Source organism: Harpia harpyja, chromosome 5, assembly GCF_026419915.1.
Source record: "Harpia harpyja isolate bHarHar1 chromosome 5, bHarHar1 primary haplotype, whole genome shotgun sequence".
Classification (NCBI taxonomy): Eukaryota; Metazoa; Chordata; class Aves; order Accipitriformes; family Accipitridae; genus Harpia; species Harpia harpyja.
Genome location: NC_068944.1, coordinates 56,112,564 through 56,139,195, shown reverse-complemented (window position 1 = coordinate 56,139,195; position 26,632 = coordinate 56,112,564). Strand labels below are relative to the sequence as shown.

Genomic DNA, 26,632 nt, shown 5'->3' with positions numbered 1-26,632 from the left:
ACTCCCGTACCAGGGGGAGCAGAGTCCCTCTCAGCTGGGAGGAGAAGCTGTTGAGGGGCCAAGGACCACCCCCAGCAGGGCCCCTTGGCCCTGTGGTTATCTCAGTGGTAGGAGATAACCTGCTCCATTTCCAGCCCAGCTCTTCTCTTTCCTCCTCTCACTGACTTTGTTTCTTTGCAGACTCGTACAAAGCTCAAAGGGAAAAAAGCTAACCTGGCATGAAGGATGGAGGCAGCTCTGGGAGCCTGAACTGATGCCCTTAGAAGACAAAAAAATGAAGAGTGTTTTATCTAACACTGATGACATGGCAGCATTGGGAGGTGAATTTGGGCCTTCAGAGAGACCAAGGTGCTTAGCCAGAGACCCACCATCCATCTTCCATACCAGTTGGGCCCTTCTGTGAGGAAAAAGGGGACAGGAGCCAAACACATTGGACATTAAATCCTGCCCTAGGCACCTCTTACAGCTCTCAGTGAAATCCCCCTTGCTCTGGAGGAGGGTCTGCTCCCCCTCCTCTGGGCAGTCATTGAAATCCCCTTCCCATCAGATCATTTCCCAGCCCCAGGGCCTGAAGTGCCTCCTGACACATCATCTCTTTCTTCAGTCCTTTCACCAACACTCAGCCCTTTCGTCTCTCTCCTTCCCTTCCACTCTCCCCCCTTTTTTGGGTAAAACAGGGTGACCAAACAATTAGTGCTAATTATTCCTCCAGAATTGTGCTGCAAAGGACATAGTTTCACAGGAGGCAGTAAGGCCAATTAACACTTTATCAGCACTGGAACAGTCTGCCTTTGTCCCTGGGCCACACACCCTGCTCCTTATCTTGTGTCAGCTCTGACTCTGGGAGCGGATTTAAGTCACTCAAACATCCCAAATGAACTCATTGCAAAAAATAAAAACCAACCCTACAACCAACCAGCCCTTAAGAGGGAAGTGGTCAGGCCTGCATGGGCTGGAGAAGGGGAGAAAGCCGTGAGGACAAGGAAAGAAGGGAGCAGGTAAAGGGGAATGGTCCATTCTCCTCTCCGTGGCAACAAGTCACTGGGTATGTTCAGCCGCTGGTGGAACCACAAACGGTCGGTCAGTGCCCTCTAAAGGATGGCTGGGCAGGGCCACGCTCCCAGTCTTCTCCAAAAACACCAGGTTTGGCCATGTTGGATCCCGACTGTAACCCAAAATGCAATAGAAGCACAGACACCAACAAATGCATCTGAACTGAACAGTTATTATGGTATGTAACAGTGGCAGTACCTTACTTCCCACCTCTTACAGGTAAGAGCATTATTATAAGGCAGTTATTAATTGCCAGTATGATCCCTTTGAACTGAGAGAAAAACTCTGCTGTGGTGTCAGTGGCGGAGAGTGGAAGAGGGTCAGCTTTGGCCAGAAAGCCCATGTCATGCTATGGGCAAGCTGTCTGGCTCCTTTCACAAGTGAGGGCCACAGTTTGATGATAAAATAAATTGAGCTGTAATGTCCCAAAATTGTGTTAAAGCAGTGTGTGACATGAAGCACTCACTGATATAAACTCCTCATGGTGGATCACGTTTGTCCAATTGTGATGGTTTTACTTCATACTAGCAGGGCTTTACGCAGGTTCTGTCATCATGTGTCCAGGCCAGGGTTTCATGGCACCTTGTACAGCTACCTTGGAAGTTTTGTCATCTGTTCCTTTTTGGTCTCCACCTGCCCCTTTATCTTCAGTGTCACCAGCTTCAAATGCAGATCCTTTCAATCCTGTTTGCTACCTTCTCTCTGCTATACGCAGGTCTTTTCCTGCCTCAGATCTCAGGTCTTGTGTCTGACTCCTGCAGAAGATGTTTGCCCAGACCCTCCAGCAACTGATGCAACAGTTTCAAGTCACCCTGGAAAGGTGAGCACAGCACAGAAATTGTGCTGGCAGTGGGAGAGGCGAGCCTGGCAAGCAGATCTGCAAGGTCCTTAGGTGGGTGCAACATTGTGGAGCCGATAGGCATGGACCAAGGTGAGGAGCGAGCATCCAATCAAGCCAGCACAGACTCAATGGGAGCTCATTCAAGCATGACCCTCATTTTGAGGGTCCTATAAGGGCTTATCGTCACCAGCCAACTCCTTGCGTTGTGCACGAGCTGCGTCTCCACGCGCTGCACAAGCCTTCCTCATCAGGCATCCTTCCCATGCCACGCTGCCGCCGCAGACCCACCCCCAGCACGGCAGTACCAGGCTGCAGGAGGCACTGCGCAGCCCTGCAGAGAGACCAGTCCAGCCCTGCCACCGTGGCAGCCACCCTGCCTGCCTCTGTCCTCTCCCTGGCTCTGTTTCATGCAGGTCTGTGAATCATATTCTACTTCAGTTTCCTTTTGCCTTTTGTTTTTCCTCTTTGTACTTCATTTTCAAACAGTCCTTGCACTTTTCTTTGGCTCACCATGTGAATTGAGGTAATTAGTTACAGGCTGCCAGGGCCTGCAGGGCTGCGCTAGAGGAGCTGCAGGCTGAAATTTCAGAGCCAGCAGGGTTTCAGCACTGGGTTAGAAGATGCCAGGCCACTGATTCAAAGGTGGCAGGACTACGATAAAATGGTTAAAGGGCCCAGACCTGTGAGAAAAGTTTAGGGGAAAAGCATCATCCATGGAGTAAGAAACACAGAAATATGTCCTGCATTCGGGCAATCTGAAGTCTCTTACATAAAAGAAAAGACTTTACATAAAAGACTTTACATAACTTTACATAAAAGAAACTGGCCAAAGCATCCTTTGCAATTTGGTCTTTCCAGTTCTCCTGGCAAATGAATGAACTGCAGCTGGTCCAGTGAAGGTCCACATTTTCTCTCAGGCAACCCACTTATCCTACTACCATCAGCCTTTTGCAAAGGGAATATACACACAAAACCCCCACAACACAAAAGGGCTGGCACCCCATCATGCACGCAGTGTGCACATAGTAGAGCAATAGGAGTTTGCTCTGGAACAGGGAGCGGCAGGCAGACTGGCACGTACTGGCGCAAAAATCACTATCGTGTATACATGCTAATTCAGCAATGCCCATCCAAAACAGACTACCTGTTTGTGCCAGAGCTCACTCCATTCTGACCCACTCACTGAGCCAACACCACAAGACCAGTATGAACACTTTCCAATGCATACCCTGCAAGAGAGACATGGCTTTGTTAGGAGAAAAGTAGTCGGGGGGAAAAAAAAAACCAGAAAAGCAAAGAAAAAAAACATTCTGCGCTTCCACTGGGGATACAACAAGAAGGAACTGCAAAAATGGGAACTTGGGTCAGATATTAGGAAAATAATTTCCAAGTTAAGGAGAGTAAGGCCCCGGAATAGACTGCCTTAGAGATTACTGCGCTGCCATCCTTGGAGGATTTCTACGAAAAAACTTGAAGAAACTCGGTCGGGATGATAGTGTTCTCACTTGGGGAAAGAATGGACTAGGACACTTACCATGTTTCCTTCCGGTCTCTTTTTTTCTCCCCACAATTCTGCATCTTTAACAGTCTACAATTTGTCATAATCTAGGTGTTTGCATAGAAATATGGTAATAACTCTGTTTCATCAAGTATACAACACTTACCAGTCACTGTGTGGCACTTCAGAGACACTCAGGAACAGCAGCATGATACTCAAATGTTTTTGCTTGAAGTACTTTGGCTCTTAAGGAAGAAATACTGTAGCTACTGATGAAGGGAGCAAGCCTCAGATTTAAGCAATGCTGATTCTAGCTAGTAAACTGCAGGGGGAGAAAGAAACACTAATCTGCTTTTCACAATACCTTAATTTTGTGGTTTCTAAGCATCTGGCAGAGGAGGCCAGCGAAACGGAGCAGAGGAGGTGGCTGTATTAGGAACAGGGACGGAGCAGCACAAAGCTCACTCTCAGGGAAGGAAGAAAGGGTGAGAGACGAAAACTGGCAGGAGATCCGGAACAGTTGAGCCTGTCCCACAGGGCAGCTGGTGACAGCCAGGCACAGACTCCCCCTGCTCCTGCACTGCAGTGTCCCTCTCCTCCAGACAGAGCCTTCCCAGAGCAGCTCCGCGCCCAGCCCCAGACCCCGCTTCAGGACCCCTTCCTCTGCCCATCCATCTTTCCAACGCTGATAGCATCTCCCAAGGCTCACCACTTAGCCAGTTCTTAGACTGAGGAGGGGGAGACAGAGTATACTCTTGAGGACATAAGAGGGGAAAAGTGCTGCAATAATCCTGACCAAACTCACCTCAGCACCTTCCCATTCCCTCAGCTGCACTTGGCCTTGAAGAAAACAATCCCACCGCACAAACCTGTTGCTTTGTTTGCTTCAGGCACATTATGAAGTAATTAACTATTACCTTTCTGCTGTCATGACTGCCTGAGAATGACACTAATTTCCTTGTTTGTGGCCAAAGTGACTTCTCCTTCACAAGTTCAGTAAAGGAAACAGACATACAGTTCTTTGTATGAGTGAAGAATACTCATCAAATAGCCCCAAAAATAAGAAAGCAAAACTGCTTTTGCCCACAGGCAAGTAGATTCAAAATACAGAGCTCTGAGGTCTTGATGTAGGGTTTTTTTCCTTTTTTCTATTTATTAAACAAATTACTCAGAATTTGGGATTGGCTCTGCTCAAAAGATTATCTAGCACTGAAAAGCCTATCTGGACCAAGTAGGCTACCAAAAGCAAACAGTGTTATCAGCTAGGCATTCAGTTTAAAGAAACCGGCACTCCCCTTCAAAAGGTACATGTTCTTCCTTATCTCTTTAACACAGACCATCAAGGTTTTAGCTTTCACAATGCAATTTTAGCATATGGCATTGCTCTGTAGCTAAACAGAGAAGGGAAACGCTGAGATGTGAAAAAGATCATGCAGTTCCTGAACCCAGAAACATAGCGTGTGTATTCTGAACAATAAAACTTTCTTTTTTAAATCAACTATCAGCTGCGTTAATTTACAAAAAAAAAATTTATCTTCAATATTAGCACTTTTCAGATACAATTTAAAAATGCTTCCTGTGGCTAACTACAAAGCTGGGTTTGCATAATTTCAAGCAGTTTAGTGCAATCCATCGTGTATCAAAAAGTCATAATTCCTAGGCAACAGAGATGAAATGTATTGAAGTCTGAACACATTTCAATAACTTCCCTATTTCCATGAGAACCTAGACCAAAAAAAAAAACCAACTGCATTCACAAATCATAATACCATTGGCACAAAAGAAAAATCTTGTATCTGCTTAGAGCTTTAAGTTACAAAGGAACTTTATTTAACTTTGGTAGAACTTACATTTAGAAAACACGTACCTGTGTAGTCTAAAATAGTCATCAATTGCTGTTAGTGGAAAATAGTGTGTAAACTTCGCTCTTTTTCCTATTTGGCAGTTCTATTAACATTTAGCTGAATGGAGGCAACACGTCCATCAGGTAAGTCGTCTTATCTCGATTGCAAAATACTTCAAAGATTTATAATTAAAGAATTATTACCCCTCATTCAATTCCTGTTTGTGAGCTTCAGGGAGCCTAAGCCAAAGGTAACACCAAGTTACATCTTCCAGCTAAATCTCAAGCCTGGAGTTTCAAAAAAATCAGTTTCTGTTAAGAAGGCTAACTTCTAGGCCCAGCCACACATGTGTAACACCTGCAGTGACAGGGCATACGCTGGGTCCAGGCAATAAGCACAGCTGACAAGACACGCCTGCTACAGCAAGTTTTATCAGCCACCATGTAGAACTTGAGAGCAGCAGAGCTAAAATGGATCTTGGAGAGACCCAGATGAGAATATCACGCAATAGTCAACAAGGGCTCTTCTGCCAGGATCCCTTCCGGACCCCAAAACTCACCTGGGGCTCTAGACTGCAGTTCTGCGTGGGCCATCGGCAGAACCAAGCAGGCAAACGTCTAAGTCCTTTATGAGATTTAATCCTAAATGACTAGCAGAATTTGCCAGTACCAGAATTTAAAGCTTAATGCAAGTCATCTGCCTCAACCACAAACCCATCCTTTCTTGTTGCCTTAAAAACATTTAGGCCACATCTTGAAAAGTAAGTCTAGTATGTTTGTTATAGGAGGAGGGCAAGATAATTGAGGGGTTTTTCTCTTACAAAGGATATCTAAATTTCCCATTTAACACTTTGTGACAGTATGGGGGCGTGGGGGGAGTAGACAGCAAAACTTTTACTAACCGTTACATCCTTACTTTGAGTCAAAGCAAAAGGAGTGCAACCTATGAGGACAAGACCCAAGCAGCATATTATTTTGCCAAAAGAAGAAAAACTAGACATGTTTAATTAGAAAGCTCCAGTGCTTTTGAACAGTGATTTGAACTTTTCTGGATATCCATCTGAGGTTAAGAGTGCATTTTTACTGCCCTAATAGCATTCAGTGTCAGAAAACTCTGAAGTCATACGTTGTTAAGAGGCTAACAGCAAGATCACCGAAAAGTCCTCTCTGCTGAACAAAACTTGCAAATTGTTTTTGTTTTTTTTTTAAATTGGGCAAGAGAGAAGAAATGCCCTACCATGCTCTGGGCTCTTTCTTGCCATCATCCAGGAGTGCTGAGGACAGAAACGGAGTGACCTAACTCACATGAAAGAGCAAGAACATGCCTAGGCAAGAAGAAACATGTAAGAATATGCCCAGGTGCCAATGACAGAGAAGGGTGAAAGAACGGCCGTATGAAAAAGGACAGTCTGGGGAAAGGAGATGTGCTGAAGAACAGAACCAGGTAAGGAAGGGAGAGAGCAGAAACAGTACACAAGACATCCTAGGGAGGGCATTATAAACCTATATTTAAACTAGAGATTTGGGGGGGGGGTGTCCTACAAAAATCACAGTTTAAATTTTAACAAACACATCAAGCTTCACTGTAAGATACTGCTGACTCTGGCCATTTGCTTTACTCATCTGACAGAAGTAACCATTCCTATAGCAGGGCCAGCAGAAGAGGACACGTTCATTTGTCAGCTGCTTCAAATGCGAAGTCAGTATCTCAGTTTAAAACACCAGTGCAGGGTGGGGGTTGAACGAAGATGTCATACTTTGCCATCAAACAGATGGGGAAATGCCAGTTCTGCCGTGGGTTTGGTGACCTCCAACAAGAGGCAGTAAAATTGCAGCAGCTGCTGAATGCAAGTGGAACCCTTCTGATGTGACAGCAAAATTCCACAAGTACTCCCTCCTACAGCTCTATTTAAACCCAAGATGGCAAATGCTGGAGAAAGAAAAATAAAACAAGATATGAAAGATAAAACAAGAAAATAAAACGAGATAAGAAAATGCAGACAATTCTTCCTCTTTCTGTTGAAACTATGTAAAAAAAACAAGCCAACCAACCAACCAACCCCACACAGAAGAAAAACTACATTAAACATAAGAGAGCTGTTATCTCCAAGACTTCTGCAAATCTAAGATCTGGATTCTTGCCTTACATTTGTACTAATTTGTTTAGCAGGAATGAAACACATTTGATTTGACTCTAGTCTTTTGTGAGAATCTGAAACACATTTAATTAGTTGGTAATAAAAAACCCATAAAATTCTAAAAGATAGAAAAATACTTTCCTTTTTTGTGGAAGGCTTCAATTTTTTAGGACTGGAGAAGCTAGCTAAAAATAAACCAGCGGTATGCTTGTCACAGGTTTTCTAAAATCCACAGGATTGCTGCTTCTCTCTGAAAAATTCTTTATATGGCACAAGTCACGATACTCATTTGACAAGCTTCTAATGGGACCTTATTGCATTGTATCACGCCCCTCAAACTTCCTAGAATAATGGCAGATGCCTTACACACATTAAAGCTACAAAAAGATGGTCACCTAATTTCCGGTACTATTCGACCTACAACTGAAACTTCAATGTCTTAACACAAGATACAGCAACAAAATACATTAAACTTAAGGAACAACCAGAGCAGAACCCAAACGCTGTTTCTGCTAAAACCAGCTTTGCCAGTCTATCGACAATCCTCCTCCTGGAGATGCAGCTTCAAATTTTCCTCCAGTCTTGAGCAAAACCCACCATACCGACAAGGCGGCGTTCTGGTTTGCACAGCTCGGGGGGTTAACTAAAGGCATCGCTGGGCCCCCCCAGGAGCCAGCAGCTACGCTCGCAAAGCTTGTGAACAGCGGTGCGAGCACAGCGAGCCCGTCAGGTGGTGTTACCGGACGCCCGAGTCAGCCCTGAAAAAATAAACAAACAAACTTCCGACCGGGGGCCGAGCCTGTGCGCCGGCAAGAGGAAGCTCTCACTAACTTTGAGCCGCACGGCTGCGGCCGCGAGGATTAAGCCCCCCCTCCCCCGCCCCGGCAGAGGCACGGCGCCGGGAAGCACCGGCGGGTCCCCGAGAGGCACCGACAAGCCGCCACAGGGAGGCAGGACGCCCGTTCCCCCCCCCCCCCCCCCCCCCGCAGCCTGAAACCCTCACACAAAAGAGGGGGTGGGGTGGTGCGAAGGGAACGGAAGCCCGGGCAGGCCCGGCCGTGCCGAGGCACCGCCCCCGCAGCGCGAGGCCCCGACGTGCCACCGCCCCGGGGCGGGAGCGCCACCTCCGCGCTGCCCCCCCCCGCCCCCCGCGTGGCGGAAGCAGCCCTCCCGCGCATGCGCCGCGGGGCCGGCCGGCATGCGACCTTCCTTGCCCGCGCGCGCGCTACTGGCGGCGCCGCCGCCGCCGCCGCCTGCGCCCGCCCGCTCCCCGCGTGGGGCGGGGCGCACGCGCATGGCCACTAACCCCTCCCGCCCTCCCTCGCTCACCGTTGATCCCGCTCAGTGCGCACGCGCCCTTTGACCAAGCCGGCTCCCCCCCTCCCCCGCCCTCCCCGCGCACATGTGCTCTCGCGCCGGCGCCTGCGCCCTGGCGCCGAGCCCCCCCCACACACACCCCCACCGGCCTCCGTGACGTCGAGAGGCGCAGGCGCGCTCCCTTCCGGCCGTTCCCCCCCCCCCCGGCGGCCGCCGCGCGTGCGCCAGAGCTGCCATCTCCCCGCCCCCCCCCGGCCGGGCGCCGGCGCTGCGCGTCTCTCCGCCTTCGCCCGCGGCGGCGCCTGCGCAGTGCGTGCTGTCGGTGCGTGGCGTGCGGTGCGGTGGGGGCGGGTGGGGGCGGGGCGGGTATATATAGTGCGCGGCCGGGGCGGCGGCCTCCCCCTTGTCCCCCGGCCGCCGTCGGAGCTGTGTGCGCAGTGCGTGTGCTCCGGACACCCGGACACGCCGGCCCGGCCCCGCCGCACCATTTATTACTAAAAATATCAAAAAAGCCAAAAAAAATCCAAAAATCCTAAAAAAACCTTTAAAAAAAAATAACCCTTCCCTCTTCCACCTCCCGTCAACCTTCTGCAACCGGCCGGTTTGATATAAAATAACCCGGTGAAGCGAAGCCCCCGGACCCGGCGCAGCCGAGAGAAGACACAAGAGCGAACCCGACCCCCGCCGAGGCCAGCAGCAGCAGCCGCCGCCGCCGCCGCCACCACCTTCGCCAGGCCCGGCACGGAGTGAGCCAGACACCACCCCCCCGCCCCTAGCCGCCACCGCCGCGCATCCGCCTCCCGCAGCCGTTAAGTTTCGAATCCGCCTCCGGAGTGCCCCCTCCCCCACGTCGCCGCCACCACCGCCGGCCCCTGCCCTCACGGACCGCCGGGCCGCCGCGGCCTCCTCGCCTCGTCAGCGCCCCCCGCCCCTTGCCCTCCCGCGCCGGGAGACGGCGGCAGGATGAACCCCAGCGCCCCCAGCTACCCCATGGCCTCCCTCTACGTGGGGGACCTGCACCCCGACGTGACGGAGGCCATGCTCTACGAGAAGTTCAGCCCCGCCGGGCCCATCCTTTCCATCCGCGTCTGCAGGGACATGATCACCCGCCGGTCGCTCGGCTACGCCTATGTCAACTTCCAGCAGCCCGCCGACGGTGAGTGGCCGGGCCGCGGGGCGGGGGGTCGGCGGGCGAGGCGGCCTGAGGGGAGGAGAGCCGGGGCGGCCGCCGGCGGAGGAGCCATGTTTCTCCTCCCCCGCCCCCACCAGGGCTCGGCGCGGCCGCCGCGCCCCCTCCACCCCGGCCGCTGCCGCTCCGCGTCCATTTTTCCCCGCCCGGGCCCTCCCGGGGCCGGCGTCGGTGTTGCCGGGACGCGGGCAAACTTGGCGCCGGGGGGGGGAGGGGGAAGTTTGCGGCGGGGCCGCCGCTGGCTGACACGCGGCCTGGGGCCGCCCGCGCCTCGTGGCGGGGAAGGGGCGGGCGGGGAGGGGGGGGAGGCGAGGCGCTTCCGCGCCCCGCCGCCGGGAACCGAAAGGCGACGCGGGGCCTCGGCGGGGGGGCGGGGGGAAAGGGGCCCCGGCGGCCCCGCCGAAAGGCTGGCGGCCGCGGGGAGGGTGTGGGCGTGCAGGCGGCTTTTCCACAGGCCGTGCGCGGCCGCATCGGGAATCCGAGATGAAGGCTAGCTCGAAGAAAACAACATAGCCATTAGCACCTCTTAATAACTACGCAGGAGCCGGGTGCGTGTGCGTGATTAAGAGGCCGTAAGAAGGAAGTAGGACGTAGCAGGGTGGTTTGGTAGTTTCACAGACGTCCGGTCGAAGCACAGGCCAAAGCGTCACACGTTAAAACACCGCGGCAGGTCTGTCACGTGTAGGGAGGGGGTGAAATCACTTGGGCCTCCTTTGCTTGCTCTGTGTCTAGCAAGCTGCGTTCTGGTCTCTTTCCCTTTGCCGCGAACTTTCCGGCATTGTGTTTCCCAAGTCGTGTTTTTATTAAACTTGCTTTACACGACGTGTTGCCGGTTCTCTAAAGTTGCATCAGTAAAGAAACTTTCCATGTAGTTCTGGTCATGCTTGTGCTGAGTTTGGCAAACCGGCTTGTTCATGTGGAGAGTGTTTCGATAAAAGAACCAAACCTGTGACCGGTTCTAAGTTTTAATTAAAAGAAAAAATAATTCGGCCAGCTAGAACATATTTGATTTCAAGTACACAGCTTTCTGTTATAATGGGTTTATGTTCAAGCATATGAAAGCGAGAGATTCGAATTACAAACTTCCCAAGCAATCAGATTAACTGGCTTTCAAAATTGGCTTTAGTATATAGCCATTATCAGATCAGACTTTGGTGTACCGATGATATCTGTATGTAAGAGGTAAAAGTTACTGTCTCATCTTTTTAATAGGCAGATATTTCACCTGTTATCAGCTCCCTTGCTTCAGAGAGCTTTTAATTTATTCAGCCATTGTTTAGGATGAGGCAATTTGAATGCTTGTTTTAACACACTTTGCTTTCCTTCGATAAAAACCTATGGTACGGCTTACTCAAAAAGAAGAATAAGAAGTTAGCACAGCTCAATACTATGATATGATAATGTCAAGGCAGAAGTTGAAGGTGATTCAAATGCTTCTCCTCCTTTCTAATGACAGAATTCTGTGAGGACCGACATTATCACTGTCATTAGTTGAGCAACCTGTTCAACCCTATGTTTTGTGACTTAGTTTCTCATTTGTCAGATGCGGGAACAAATACAGCTCTTTCACCTGAGCAGTGCTTGCATTCAGAGTTTTAGAATGTGCCTCTTGCAAAAATGCTGTTACAAGCATCCAAATGTTACAAGTATTTTTCAGACTTTGGGAAGCACACATATTTTATTCTACGCCTAGTCCAGTTCAGCTAAAAGTATTTCTCATCTGTATCAAACTTGCATCTGGCATATATCTGGAAGCATGTGTTTAAAATATACTTAAATGATATTGTGTGATTATACTTTTGCAACATTTTTAGAATTTGATGTTCTTGGCAAATACCTAGAAAGCATTTGCTGATCTGTTGGTTTTGTTTGTTGGGGTTTTTTTTCCCCATAGATCATTCTATCCATTTACTGAAACCTTGAAATAGGAGCTCTGAGGATGAATGGTTACTCTTACAGTAATAGTGGTTTAATTTTAATTCCAAACTAGCTGCCTTTTCTTGGTTTGACCTAATTCTTAGCTACTTGTCGGGCTATGCTTATTAAACAGCTAGTAACAACTAGCTCCGGTTTTGAAAAACATCTTTGAAGGTGTGTTTGACGTTACCAGCTGTCTGTAAACTAGGGATCTCAAAGCTCTTCCAAAAACTAATTAGGCCTGATGACACATTTGTGAGGTATGCGCACATTTCAAAGTTGTGACTTTTCTGAATTTGAGTCATAGTCCGGAGTAAAACCCAGTCAATCTTGTTTAATCACTAAACTAGAAATATTCTTGAGTAATCTGAAACTGCACTTCTCCCTTCAGATTTTTTGAATGGTTATGTTTTGAGAGGTTGTTTATGTTATAGCTATTGCTCTGTAGGTATAGCACAGTTTAGCATTAAGTGTATATTCCCTGTGATTTTGAAATTGTTACTAAAGTGGACTGTCCAGTTGCTCACAACTAAAATGGGAACTGGTGACTCACTCAACAAAAGCTCCAGCACAATCAGCAAAAGTACAGCATGGGTAGGTGTGTCCACTTGGTAACAAGTTAACTGCTGAATGGAATTGCCTCCTGCAAACTAGCACGCAGCCTTTTATGGCTGAAATGGCATGAAAGTAAGCCAAAGTAAGTGAATTTTAATGAGAGTAGCTTGTACCTGGTTGCAGATGTATTCTCGTAATGTTTTAAAATCTGTTGTGGAATGACATTTCTTGTACTTCTGGTCCATAGAAGAGATGAGGAGAGCTGTTGAGAGTTTCCATGCTGTCCTTGGCTTTGTGGAGAAATTGCGTTGGTCTAAGATACGTGCTGACTATTAGTTGAGAGTGGTAATGCTTGCTACGGCTAGTATGGACCCACTTTGAGTCAGACGTTTGGGAAACGTGTCCAGGAACACACATTTTTGAGGAGTGTCAGGATTATTCTAGAAGCAATTAGCATGCATTAGAAAAGCCTCTTTTCTAGTAAAGGAAGCCCTGTTACTACTTCTGGAAATAATGAACTGTTTGTTGCTGGCACTTTTGCTGGTGCTGGCAGTAATAATTCCAATGACTTCCAGGGCAATACCAAAGCCTTGGATGTTTCTGCTGTGGCCAGTCTGATATCCACAGTTCTTATTATTTTGGCCATCTTCCCCCCCCCCCCCCCCCCCCCCCCTTTGTAATGTAATGCCTTTCAATGCTTTTGTTTCTCATTATCAGTATCTCGGTTGTCTTTTCTCTCCTGTTTAATTTGTATTAAAGTTTGTGAAAGCTTTGTTAACTTATTTAAAAGTGTGGCAATGCTTATATTTTTTGTGGCTTTGGCTTAAATCAGTTGACTTGCTAGTGTCATGTGAATATGGCAATAGTATCAATAGATTTTTTTAATTTTGTTTTACAAGGAAATGTTAGATGTCTGTCTCGTTAACTTCTACAGATGTCTTTCAGAGAATATAATCTTCACATTCACTTGTAATCTGAAAACGTGGCAAGAAGGGACATAAAACATGGTGTACCAGCTGAACCAGAGGCTGATTGCATATTTTCTTTGGCCATGATATCCAACAACATAGCTAAAGATAAAAGCAGCACTTAAAGAACAAAAACATAGGGGTTTTCACAATGTGGTTGGTCCTTAGTCCTTCTCCTAAGAAAAGCAAATAACTGGCATGGTTACTGTTTTTAAACTAATACTAAACCGATTTCGGTCTTGTTAGCATCACATTGCTCTGCTATGTGCAAATTGCAGTGAAGTGAGTTAGTACCAATGGGTGTGACTTCAGCTATTTACTGGGACTTTTTTCAGTGTTCTTCCAGACCTACAGGAACAATGACGAAAAGGGGCTAATGGAGGAGATCATAAAATAAGTCTGCCATACTTGAGAACTGTTTCTCTTTCTTAAATACCTTGTTGACTTAAAACATCACAGACATGTCTTGTTGCTTTGAAGGGACGTATGAAAACTGAAGAAGTCTTGATACCTCCCTATCTAAATACACCGAGATCTTGAATTCAGGCTTTGAAAAGTTAGTTATGGAGTTCTACTGGAAAAACTGCTCCATTGGAGTAATAAAACCTGCTTACTTCATTTTGCTGTTTTAACACTTGCTCTTTCGTTGAGCTTACATATATTTCATCATGAGCTTTTAATATATACATAATTTCAGATTTTCAAAATTAAGTGGTAGTTTTAAATCTCTTTGAACTGTCCCGTGCCCGGAAGTCCATCACGGATCTTTTTTGTCACTAAGGAAGGAGTTGTGTGGAACAGCTGCCTGAACCAGGCTTGAACTCCACCTAGCAAAGAAATCTTGTCAGTTTAGGGGTATTGATGATTTAGGAGTTCTTAAGTGAGTGTTTGCAAAAGGCCTCATATAGGCACAAGCTGTACCCCTAAAAGCATTTTTATTGATACAATATGCATCTGCACGATGTGGGAGTGGCCAGCTGAATTTCACAAATGTTAAAACTTTTCCTCCTGTGGAGTAAGTCGTAATTGCCATCACTTGATAGATTTTCTCCTGTCACCGTCCAATCTTTTCATAGTGGGGTCCAATCCCTTAGGCTGCTGGCATTTTTACAGCTTGTTCATGACTTGTGCTTCTTCCTAAGTGTGGCTTTTGCTGAGGAGTTTTTGCCAGTTTTTACTTGCATAAACCGGAGTGGGGTTTATTTACATTGGAGGTTTGGGTTTGCATCTTGGTGGTGGTGCTGGACTTAAAATAGTAATAATTTTATGAAGAATTGTACTTCAAATGCTATTTGTGTGCTTATTACGATAACTTTAGCGTTTCCTACTAATTCCATGATGTTTTTCCAGCTGAACGAGCTTTGGATACCATGAACTTTGATGTCATTAAAGGCAAACCAGTGCGCATCATGTGGTCTCAGCGCGATCCGTCTCTACGCAAAAGTGGTGTAGGAAACATTTTCATCAAAAACTTGGACAAATCAATTGATAACAAAGCTTTATATGACACATTTTCTGCTTTTGGAAACATCCTATCTTGTAAGGTTAGTGGAAAATTATTGGTGCACTTAATGGTTTGACACACACCCCACCCCCACCCCCCAATTTACACTGGAAACATTCCATGGGTGTTACAACAGGGTTTTTCTTTAATAGGTGGTATGTGATGAAAATGGATCCAAGGGTTATGGATTTGTACATTTTGAGACACAAGAAGCTGCAGAAAGAGCTATTGAAAAAATGAATGGTATGCTGCTTAATGACCGCAAAGTGTAAGTACACAAATACATAGTTGGGGATCAACAGACTGAAATTCATTTTACGGTGGACAAATACTTAAAGTTTACCTAGAAAAGACAGGTTGTTCTAAAAATTATTTTAAAGAAGATTTAGAATTTTAGTGCTAAGAATACTATGAGTTGTATCACCTGCGTATTCTAAAGGCAGAGTAAGGTCAGAAAAGGCTAATAATGCACTCTGGGGAAAACATTGTTATTAGTTGTCTTACAAGTCAATGTTGTAACAAGGATTTGGGAACTCCTCTGGTTTTCTGATCTTACTAGTCTGTGATAAAATACAATCCTTCGGGTATTCTGAATAATGCTTCCTTTATAAGAGTTGTGAGATGGGTACGTTATCCATTTTTTGGATGAAACTTGAAGCTCTAGAGATAGTCCTGAATAGCAGTCGGATTACACTAATGTTTTTCTATGAATGTCTGTTAATAGGCAAGTCCAGGAAATAGCAGTGGAAAATAAAACATGCAGAAACCTAATGTTTTAAAAATTATCATTGTTATATACTGTAGGAAAAAAAATGTTATTTGGCTACTTGGTTAGTGATATCTAGGCTTGGGGGCGGGGCGAGTGTGCCTCACAGCTATGCCTAAGGGATCGTTATGGTATTTGGCATAGTTGCAAAAGAATAGCTCTGTAAATACTTGAGAGGGTTTGGAAAAAGGATAACAGAAATTGGCATCAGCTTACCATCATGGATTATTTTTACATGTAGAGATGGATGGATCAAGCCATGTACAGGGAGAACATATATTTTGAAACTTCAGTTTTCCTGCTTGTTCTGTGCTTGACTGGCACACTGTGGATGTTTTTACTCAGCTTCCATCTTTATACAACCTTTTTAAATTAGTAAAAAAAGGTCGGCATGTAGTCACAGAAGCACATGATTTACGTAAACTTTGTTCAGTAAAATACATCATAAGAGTTAATTTTGCTTTGAATTTCTATTCAGGCTAGGCTTTTAAAAGTGAGTTAAAGTACTTACTACCAAAATCTGCTGAACACATTGCACTATCATTCTTACCATCCTTGGTTACTATAAATCGGGTGAAGTTGTCAAAGTTTAAGAAAATGTTGAGTTACTGTATGCTACTTTATTGGATTTGCCAGATTTGGAACTATAAAGTTGGACAATACAATAAAATTTGAGAGCAAAAGTCTACTACAATCAGTGTTAGCCATGTAACGTCTGTACTAGAGCAGCTCCTTGGGTTGCAGAGTGTTGTGTTCAGCTTCTGTTCTTTCTCCGATGGTATGAACTGACCTTTGGTGTTCCCAGCCAATTTGCAATGGTATTTGACTAAAGAGCAAGTTGAACTTTTTATTTCTCTATGCCTTTAAAAAAAAAAAAAACAACTCAGGAAAAAAAATCCCCCAAAATAAAAAAACCCCACCAAACCAAACCAGACAAAAGTCTTGCTTTGATACTGGCTGGAAAGGTGTGTAAGGGAGTGGGGCAGGTTAGTTAAATATCCCTTGCTTAAAAACAGGAGTGGAGAATGGTAAATGCTTTAAGGCTGCCAAGTTTTTAGTATGGCAGAGGGATTATGCTGATATCTAGAATTTCTGTTTAGCCACTTTACCTAGTACTCTTTCCCATTGTCTAGCTCCTGTTGTCAAAGGCTGTTTCATAAGAGTGAACATCTCGCCAATGGCTTGAAAGCATTTTTATGCTACTTACTGTGATAAGCACACTGATGTAGCAAAGGATAGTGAAATTGTTTTTCTGATGGAGTTTTATCGTAAATATTTTGGCTAAACAATTTCATGCCTATAATGAACAATGAGACTAGTTAAGAATAAAATATGATGCCAGAGGATTAAAATAAGTTTTTAAACCTTGACAGACTTGCTTTAACCTACAATATTGTGTTCTCCTGCAACTAGATTTGTTGGAAGGTTTAAATCCCGCAAGGAACGTGAGGCAGAGCTTGGGGCCAGGGCAAAGGAATTTACCAATGTTTACATCAAGAATTTTGGAGAAGACATGGATGATGAGAGACTTAAGGAACTCTTTGGCAAGTTTGGTAATGTCTTAAGCTTTAAGTTTATATAAACATGAGTGAACATCAGCTTACTTCTTATATGGTATCTGTACAGTGCCTTATAATACAAGGAATCAGCTGGCTGTGTAATGTTGAGTTAAAAAAAAAAATGAAAAAGGTTCTGAAAAGTTGGCACTTAATTCCAGTTAGTCTTTCAAATGGGTTTTGCAAATTTTTTTAAGTTGCAAATAGAAGTGTTTTCCATTTTAGTACAGATTGATGTTATGAATTCACTACACTTCCATTGGCAAGCTGTTTGGTTCTGTCTTGGTCCTCAGTTATGCACAGGGCAAAATTATGGCAGGCATATGATCATGATCTAGTAATGTGTATGATGTGTCACCATCAAAATAGGAAATGGCGAACTCTGTAATTCGGTTACAGATTCTTATACTGGTTCCTAGGGCACATCTCAGCCTCAGCTTTTTTTTTTTATTATTATTATTTTATTTCCTCCATGTTTTTGCTGTTCTCCAGTGGATATCATGTAAAGCAAGACAAAGCCTTGAATATGAGTTATTCTATAGCAACCCTAAGCAGCATTTACAGGAAAAACCTTTCCACTATTGAAGTGTCTGTGGTTGAAACGATAGCGAATTTAGCTGCTAATATCTGTCTCGGTTGAGTCCTTGAACTACAATTTTTCGAAGGTTTGGAATTGCTGAACTGGGATGGCCTTTCACCAGGATTAAATGGTGAAGCACATACCTAATAGAAAGACCTCCTCTCTGGCTTTCAATACCTGTTTCAAAGGATGGAAGCACTAATGCTTTTTAAGTGTCGTGATTTTTAATGAGAAAAACAGTTTTTTTCACTTTGACATGAAATTCCTACCCCTTTTTGGTTGAAAATACAGTAGGAGAGAAATTCAGCGTGGCAGACTTCAGCCATAATGGCTGAAGTTCAGCATCAGGGCAAATCAGCAATTTTATGTTAATGGGTGATGTTTACTAGATACTATTACTGGTGCAGAAGTCCTTTGTAATACAAGTGAAATAAACTAAATATTAAGACTTCTAAACAGGATGTTCAAAATGTGAAGGGAACACACTCTGTATACGAAGCCTAAGTATATCATTCTCTTTTTAGGTCCTGCCCTAAGTGTGAAAGTTATGACTGATGAGAGCGGAAAATCCAAAGGCTTTGGCTTCGTTAGTTTTGAAAGACATGAAGATGCCCAAAAAGTAAGCTTTTGGACTTCATTTTAGGAATCCTATAACTGAGACCCAAATAATGTGTTTCATTGAGTGATTTGAAATCTTGGAATTCATTAAGGGTTTTTAATTGGTCAAGGACACTGCAAAACCAGGTGTCTGCTTCCTAAATGACTTAGCATAGTTTCTGTCATTTAGAATGCTTTCCTATGAGCAAATATCAGTTGATTTGAGGAGCCTGTTAAGATACTCTGAGACAGCTGGAACTAGTGTAGAAATGGGGAATCTTGAATAATTTAATAATCTGTTGTAGGTGGGCTTAAAGGTCTTGATGAGATTTGGACTCCCTCATCCTGGGCACCATACAAGCATAGAAAATTATTACATCTCTGCAAAACCCAGATGAATCATTGGATCCAATTTGGTTGCACAAAACATTTGTGCAAGGCAGAAAGGATTGTGTTTTCAAACTTCAGCACTGCAAAGTCAGCAGGAAAGCTATTAGTTTTATGGAGCATGTTTGGCACAGCTATAAGAAAATAGTTAGAGAGCCCTGTGATGTTGCTGTTACTCTGAAGAGTAACTTTGGAAGAAGGTTCCTTTTAATTTGTGTATATATTTATAACATGCCAGTATGCTGTATAACTTAATTCTTTGTCAGCTGGTTGCTTTGATGTGTCAGTTCACTGTGGCAGTAGGGACATAGCATCAGGAGAAAAACTCGGCGCAGAACAAACCAGGGCAACAAACGAAGTTTGCTTTTCAAAAGGCATTTTGGTGATTTGTCAATGCTGCAAGTGTACAAGCAAGAGATTAGAACAAATCCTGTCTGTCTTACATCTACATTGTTCAGTCTTGCATACATTCATTGATGAATTTTTTCTCTTGCGGTAGTCAGGATCACATTTTGGGTGTTTTAAGTAACATAAAATTCTCTAGTATCTCAGTAAATATGTGTTTAATGGCTTTGATCATGAAGGTATACAATACAGAAGTCACAACTGGTAACTTCTGGTTTTAAATTAATCAAATCTGCGAGAGTTTTCACATCTTAATAGTTGTAGCTCAAAACAGCATAAAGGAAAAAAGTTTGTATTTTCATACTCTTTAAGTATTTCTTTAATGAAAGAATAAAAATAATAATAAAAAAAGCTGTATATGCCAGCTGTAGCTTAACATATAGTATAGGAAAATCTGGTAGATACTACAGTTTCAGATGTTACTTTTAAAAACAGAAGTCAGGTTTGTGAATTCGAGCTTTTCAACTTAATTTGCTTTCTTTTCTCTACCTTTAGCAAGGTAGGGCTGGAGAAATAGTTCTTCATTATGTGACTTGATTTGTTGGTTGGGTTTTTTTCCAACTTCATATAAGAAAAGTTTTCTGCATCCGTTGTTACTTTTCTTTAACTGGGCAGAAGCACACAGGAAGCAATTTCCATTTTACTTTAAGTGGAAAGTCTCAGGGTATTTTGTTTCAGCCGGTGATATTTTAGGTGGATTGGCTCTTTTTCTGGAATCCTTATGTAACTTTCTGTATTTGAATTACATTTTTTTTGTATGCCTGAAAAACACCAGAATACAAAGCACTGCTAACCTCTTCTTTATTAATGAAGGCTGTAGATGAGATGAATGGGAAAGAGCTCAATGGGAAACAAATCTATGTTGGCCGGGCTCAGAAAAAGGTGGAAAGACAGACGGAGCTGAAGCGCAAGTTTGAACAAATGAAGCAGGACAGGATCACCAGATACCAGGTTCAGTTTCAATTCAAGAGGACTAACTTTATTCTGTGATATTTTTAGATTTACACAGACCATTTGCTTTCAAAAATAACTTGGCTTTTTTTTTAGGGTGTAAACCTTTACGTGAAAAATCTTGATGATGGGATTGATGATGAGCGTCTTCGAAAAGAATTCTCCCCATTTGGTACAATCACTAGTGCAAAGGTAAAGTTTGCAGACTGTCCTCGTCCTTTCTTTGAAAATGAACAGTGATCCTTCACCAAGGAAGAGTGATTTATTTCATTGACTTAACAGATGTGACCCAGTCACTTACCACTGCTACTATATATTATATATGTGGACATCTGCTTTTTGATTATTGTACATCTCAGGTTAAACGCATGTGATCATCCTTCCTTGAAATAATCATAGAATCATAGAATAGTTTGGGTTGGAAGTGACCTTTAAAGTCATCCAGTCCAACCCTCCTGCAATAAGCAGGGATGTCTTCAACTAGATCAGGTAGCTCAGAGCCCCGTCCAACCTGACCTTGAACCATCTTTGTGATGGGTTTATGCCACAAAAAAAATGCTAGATCTCAATCTGCGTGAAATCAAGAGTCTGAGTCTATCTATAGATTTCAGCTTTCTTTGTATATAAAATAGAATAGAATCATTAAGTTTGGAAAAGACTTCTAAGATCATCAAGTCCAAAATAAACTAAGTACTGATATTGATGTGAGAAAAACTACATCTTTTCAGTGCAATAGTGTGCTCATTATGACTTCAGTGAGGTTGTCATCTGTATTCAGTAAAGAGCTATTAATTAATTAATTACAGGTCATGATGGAAGGTGGCCGCAGCAAAGGATTTGGATTTGTATGCTTTTCATCACCAGAAGAAGCCACCAAAGCTGTCACAGAAATGAATGGTAGAATTGTGGCTACTAAACCATTATATGTAGCTCTAGCCCAGCGTAAAGAAGAGCGCCAAGCTCATCTCACCAACCAGTATATGCAGAGAATGGCAAGTGTAAGAGCAGTACCTAATCCTGTAATCAACCCTTACCAACCAGCACCTCCTTCAGGTTACTTCATGGCAGCTATCCCACAGGTATGTATGCAGATGGGTAACTGAATGTTTTGTACTGTGTATAAAATCTGCATAATTTCAGCATTCTAATTTCATAGCAGAAAGGTGATGGACTGTTCAGCATGCCCTTCAAAGGTAACAAAGTTACACAATGTTTTTGTATTTGACAGACTCAGAACCGTGCTGCATACTATCCTACTAATCAACTTGCTCAACTTGCTAGACCTAGTCCTCGCTGGACTGCTCAGGGTGCCAGACCTCATCGTAAGTCACTTTACCTCTTTCCAGTGATTGCGGTAAACTCCATAGCACTTCCCTTTGCACTTTTAAGTACATTTTCACGGCATTACAGTATCAGTCTTCTCTGTGTCATGTTAGTGGTATTACTTCTGAACTCTCTTCACCATTCAGTGTTTCAGCATCTAATTTAATGTATTTTCTCTAAAACATAGCATTCCAAAACATGCCTGGTGCTATCCGCCCAGCAGCACCCAGACCACCATTTAGTACCATGAGACCAGCTTCTTCACAAGTTCCACGAGTCATGTCAACACAACGTGTTGGTGAGTTTCATTTATGCAAACTTTTAAGTATTAGACTTTTTCAATTTTGCTGATTCAGAATAATCTCTCAAAAGCATTTCTAAGTTCAATATCACATGTGGTAACACTTCCCTCCTTTTCTGGCTCTTACTAAATGAGTAAGCTGGTATCACCTTCTAGTAGTTGCTTTAACTATTGTCCCAGCAAAGACTCCTGCTGTGGTCCCATTTCTTTAGCATGAAGCATTTCTTCTTTTAGTGTGCATTTTAATAATACTGTATGACAGCTTCTGCCATTTCTGAACATCGTTGTGGCAACTGTAATAATAGGTTGCATGTAGAAATACCGAGATGATAGAATTTTAGTTCTCATTATTTTGTCATAGAATACTGTGAGCCAGTATCATGTATGCAGAAGCTGCACATCACTGAATGAACCAGAATTGATTGTAATGGAGTCTTAATTCTCTCAGAATGTATTAGGCAGTAGTATTTTTTAGCGATCTACTTCATGAAAGTATCCTTTTTTTAGGATTACTATTGACGTAATGTGCTCAGGAAATCAAATGTCTTTTGAGGTTAGGATGAAATTAAATTAGTACTCAACCAAAGTGAATGTTTTCTTGCAAATTTTTTTTCAATAGCATGTAAGAAAAGCAATTCATTAGTGAAATGACTGGAAAGTAACGTCCAGTAAATTTTGAGCTTTGAACCTTTAGATATGACCAGTGATGTGACAGTTGACAATACTACTAAGATGAATCTATAATACAGTACCTAAATTAGGTATTCTGTTTGGGCTGGTTTGGTTTTTGGTGGGTTGGGTTTTTTTTTTTCGTAACTTGTACAGTGTGGGCTAAATAAAAAAACCAAATACTTACATATGGAATTATGTTATTTTTTCAGCTAATACATCAACACAAACAATGGGTCCACGTCCTGCAGCAGCAGCTACTGCAGCTACTCCTGCTGTACGCACAGTACCACAATACAAATATGCTGCAGGTGTTCGTAATCCTCAGCAGCATCTTAATACACAGCCGCAGGTCGCTATGCAGCAGGTATGTCATTTTAGGAACTGGTCCATGCTTCTGCTGGTGTTTTTTGCAGAGGAAGGAGGGGGGCACTTATGATTGAGTTGTCTTTGTTATTCTAGAATTCAAGTTCTGCTGTGTGGCAGCAGAGTTATAGCCTTGGGGTTTTAAGTATATTTTAAGTTCACCTGGGACAGGATGTGATCCTGTGTTACTTTGTATTTTCCAGTTGCTTGATACCTTAGCCTGAATTCTCCTTGTGTTTGCTCCACAATAGAGCGGTTTATGCTAATCTTCAGCATCACTCAGCTCTAACCAGCACTATTTGATTAAATTGACTTAGTTGTAATTTATTCCATGTTTCTGACAGTGTAGGTTTTGTTTATGCTGAGTTGTGGAACATTAGATATTTGAAGCTGCACCTAATTATGAACTAGAATTTAATTTTGAAATGGTGTTAAATTAACTTGCAGCCTGCTGTCCATGTGCAAGGTCAGGAACCCTTGACTGCTTCCATGTTGGCTTCTGCCCCTCCACAAGAACAAAAGCAGATGTTAGGTATGTACATGATACCTTTCTCTATGCCTTGTAGCAGAAGAACAAAGTACTCTTTCATCAATCTTAAAATGTGGAATAAATGGTTTTAGCAGTAGAACAAGGTGTTTGTTTCCCTTTTCCCTTAAATCTAGGCTGTGTTTGTCGGATAAGATTTGTCACTCTGATATGCTTTTTTCTCTCTAGGTGAACGTCTATTTCCTCTCATTCAAAGCATGCACCCTACTCTGGCGGGTAAGATCACTGGTATGTTGTTGGAGATTGACAACTCTGAACTCCTCCACATGCTCGAGTCTCCTGAGTCTCTTCGTTCGAAGGTAGGCGGACTTTTGCCTTACCTAGTTTTATCAGCAATTAAGTCTACAGTGATTTAGCAGGTGTTTATACTGGCACAGTTGAGTAGCAGCAATGCAACAGTGGCCCAGGGCAAGAAGTTAGGATATCCTCTTTCAGAGGGTGGCAGTGACTTACATTAGCATGAACTGGAACTGTAATGTTATCCTTTTTAACAATGTAGGCATTGTTTGTACGTGTAATTTAAACTGTTTCGTTAACTTAAATATACAGAAATTACTAAGCTTCACTTTATTAACTTTTCTTTTTTACTTAACAGGTTGATGAAGCTGTAGCCGTACTACAAGCCCACCAAGCTAAAGAGGCTGCTCAGAAGGCAGTTAATAATCCCACTGGGGTTCCAAGTGTTTAATAAGTAAGTTTTCTGAGCACTGTAGTTGTGGGTTGAGTGGGGCAATAGTCCTTAGTCCATGGCCTTGTAAGCAGCATGCTTCCAGGCTCTGTATCATTTGCAGCCACAGAAAGTAGCAGCTATGGTCACAGTTGTAAACAAATTTTGTGCTCAAGCCTGTTGTCCGGTTCTGTAGCTCTTGGTTAGCAAATGCTACTGACATTTTGTCTTGCATATTTAGCTGGAATCAAAGCATTGTTTTTAACAGCATATTTAGCTAAAATTAGTTTTAGGCATGCGTGCAAAAAATGTGCAGTTCTGTCAAACACTACTGTTGACTGTTGTTCAAGAGGAACTTCTGGAATTGAAATAAGCTTAAAACAATACTCCAACCCTATTTTTCCTTAGAAATGAAATTGCTAGTTTAAACTATAATTTGTATATACTTGCCAAAATCTCAAATTATACAGTAATTAAAAACTAAACTACATACTGTCTTGACTTCACTTTTTGGTGAATTTTAACTTTAATGTCAATTAAAATACTGCCGTGGTTTAACCCCAGCCAGCAACTAAGCACCATGCAGCCGCTCACTCACTTCCCCCCACCCCCCACCCCCCATCCAGTGGGATGGGGGAGAAAGTTGGGAAAAGTAAAACTCATGGGTTGAGATAAGAACAGTTTAATAGAACAGAAAAGACGAAACTAATAATGATAATGATAACACTAATAAAATGACAACAGCAATAATGAAAAGATTGGAATATACAAATGATGCGCAGTGCAATTGCTCACCACCCCCCTGATCGATGCCCAGTTAGTCCCCGAGTGGCGATCCTCCCACTTTCCCCAGTTTATATACTCGACATGACATCACATGGTATGGAATACCCCTCTGGCCAGTTTGGGTCAGCTGTCCTGGCTGCGTCCTGTGCCAACTTCTTGTGGCCCTCCAGCCTTCTTGCTGGCTGGGCATCAGAAGCTGAAAAATCCTTGACTTTAGTCTAAATACTTAGCAACAACTGAAAACATCAGTTTTATCAACATTCTTCTCATACCTAACTCAAAAACATAGCACTGTACCGGCTACTAGGAAGACAATTAACTCTATCCCAGCTGAAACCAGGACAAATACTGATTTTCTTTATTGCCTTCTGTGGGGTTAGTATCTTAATTTTGCATGACAGGAAGAGGCAAAAGGTGATATCTTTGTAATTTTGAAAGGGGAAAATGTTGTGGAATTGAGGATGATATAGGAGTCCATTCTCTACTCAGTCCAGTTAGGTTTTGCCTGTCTATGAACTTAGTTTCCACATTTATAGCTATCAGTTGAAGATGACTGCTTTAACATTTGAATAGTTAATTTTCTTTTTTCTTGGTCTTCTCATTTCTGCAACTTTCCTTTTGGAGGCAGAATTCGAGTCATGTTTTTTCCACACTACTTTCTTTTTCTGTTTTTTTTTTTTTTTGCTAGTGACACTTTCACACTGGGGATAAAGAAGTGCTGAATAAGTTTTGTCCTAAACTAAGATGCCCAAACTTTGAGACCATTACTCTGTACGCTCCATGATGTTTTAGTAATTGGAAATTGAAAATACTGCTAGTGTAGTTGCTTGGTGAGCCTTGGTATGCTGGCCTCAAAAGTAGAGGTGACCTGCAGTCAAGTTAGTTACAGTAACAAATTATTGTGTGCAGCCATTGCCCAAGGCCATGCTGTGCAGAGTACTGTTTAGTTCTAGACTCAGTTTTGTCTTACCAAATACTTCACTTCCATGTCTCTGAAGTGGGGGATACCTCTGATACACTGCTTGTAGAGAACTTTGGTATGATTGATGCTGTGAATGCCCAAAGTGCTGTCGGGCTTACAGTTGCAGAAAGCGTGTGAGAAAACATAAGGTGCTGCTTTGATTTCAAAACCTAACAACGTTGTTTTTGTTTGCAGAAAGATCCGGGACTACAATCTAGAACTTCGCTTCACCGAAGAAAAAAAAAATCTAAACATGGAAAAACTATTAAATATTGAGAAAAACATTGCAAAATATAAAATAAATAAAAAAAGGAAAGGAAACTTTGAAGCTTATGTACAGAGCAACGCCGGGGCTAGCAAAACAAATGCTAGTCCTAGATTACTTATTGATTTAAAATTTAAAAAAAAATAGTAAAATAAAAAATACAAATTAATGTTTTATAAACCCGGGGGAAAAGAATTTTCAGCACAGTACAAAAATTTAAAGCATTCCTTTCTTTAATTTTGTAATTCTTTACTGTGGAAAAGCTCAGAATATCACCACTGTTTTAGTTGACAGTGAGAATTGATAGCTGAGCAAAGAAACGTAATTTGGATTATAAAATTCTTGGTTTAATAAAAATTCCTTAAACACTGATTTACTTGTGATAGTTTCTTTTGTACAGTGTACTTCTGATAAGGCTGTCATTGAGTGTGCTGAGTTAGAATCCCACTCCATAGTATGTTTCAGCAGTTTCTAGAGATTAGCCTACATTTAGCCACCTGTTACTGATAATATAAACTTAGGCATTAAAACAAGTCAAAAGAGCAGCTAGATCCATATCTGGGTTTTAAATCCTTAATAGCATGATGTCTGAGCTTTTGTCGTTGTCTAATTGGAAATAAACCTTTAAATACCCTACCTAGAGATATTGGTAAGAAATGTTACTACAAAAGGCCTGTGTTGG

At 43.1% G+C, this 26,632-nt stretch overlaps 1 protein-coding gene across 4 annotated transcripts; it reads left to right on the top strand.

Moving 5' to 3' along the window:
- Window positions 1-9,070: 9,070 nt before the first annotated feature.
- On the top strand, window positions 9,071-26,322 carry PABPC1 (poly(A) binding protein cytoplasmic 1). Of its 4 annotated transcripts, none has more exons than XM_052787391.1 (15): window positions 9,071-9,846; window positions 14,670-14,863; window positions 14,976-15,091; window positions 17,003-17,133; window positions 18,250-18,344; window positions 19,928-20,065; window positions 20,162-20,257; window positions 20,872-21,144; window positions 21,294-21,387; window positions 21,576-21,686; window positions 22,571-22,725; window positions 23,172-23,256; window positions 23,440-23,570; window positions 23,867-23,962; window positions 25,881-26,322. In XM_052787391.1, exons 1-14 carry the CDS (start codon window positions 9,654-9,656, stop codon window positions 23,957-23,959), a joined length of 1,905 nt encoding a protein of 634 aa, XP_052643351.1. In that variant the 5' UTR covers window positions 9,071-9,653; the 3' UTR covers window positions 23,960-23,962; window positions 25,881-26,322. The 4 variants fall into 4 exon arrangements, with proteins under 4 accessions (XP_052643351.1, XP_052643353.1, XP_052643352.1 ...); XM_052787390.1 differs by having other exon boundaries at window positions 9,072-9,846; window positions 17,003-17,142; XM_052787393.1 differs by lacking the exon at window positions 19,928-20,065.
- The last annotated feature ends 310 nt before the right edge of the window (window positions 26,323-26,632 follow it).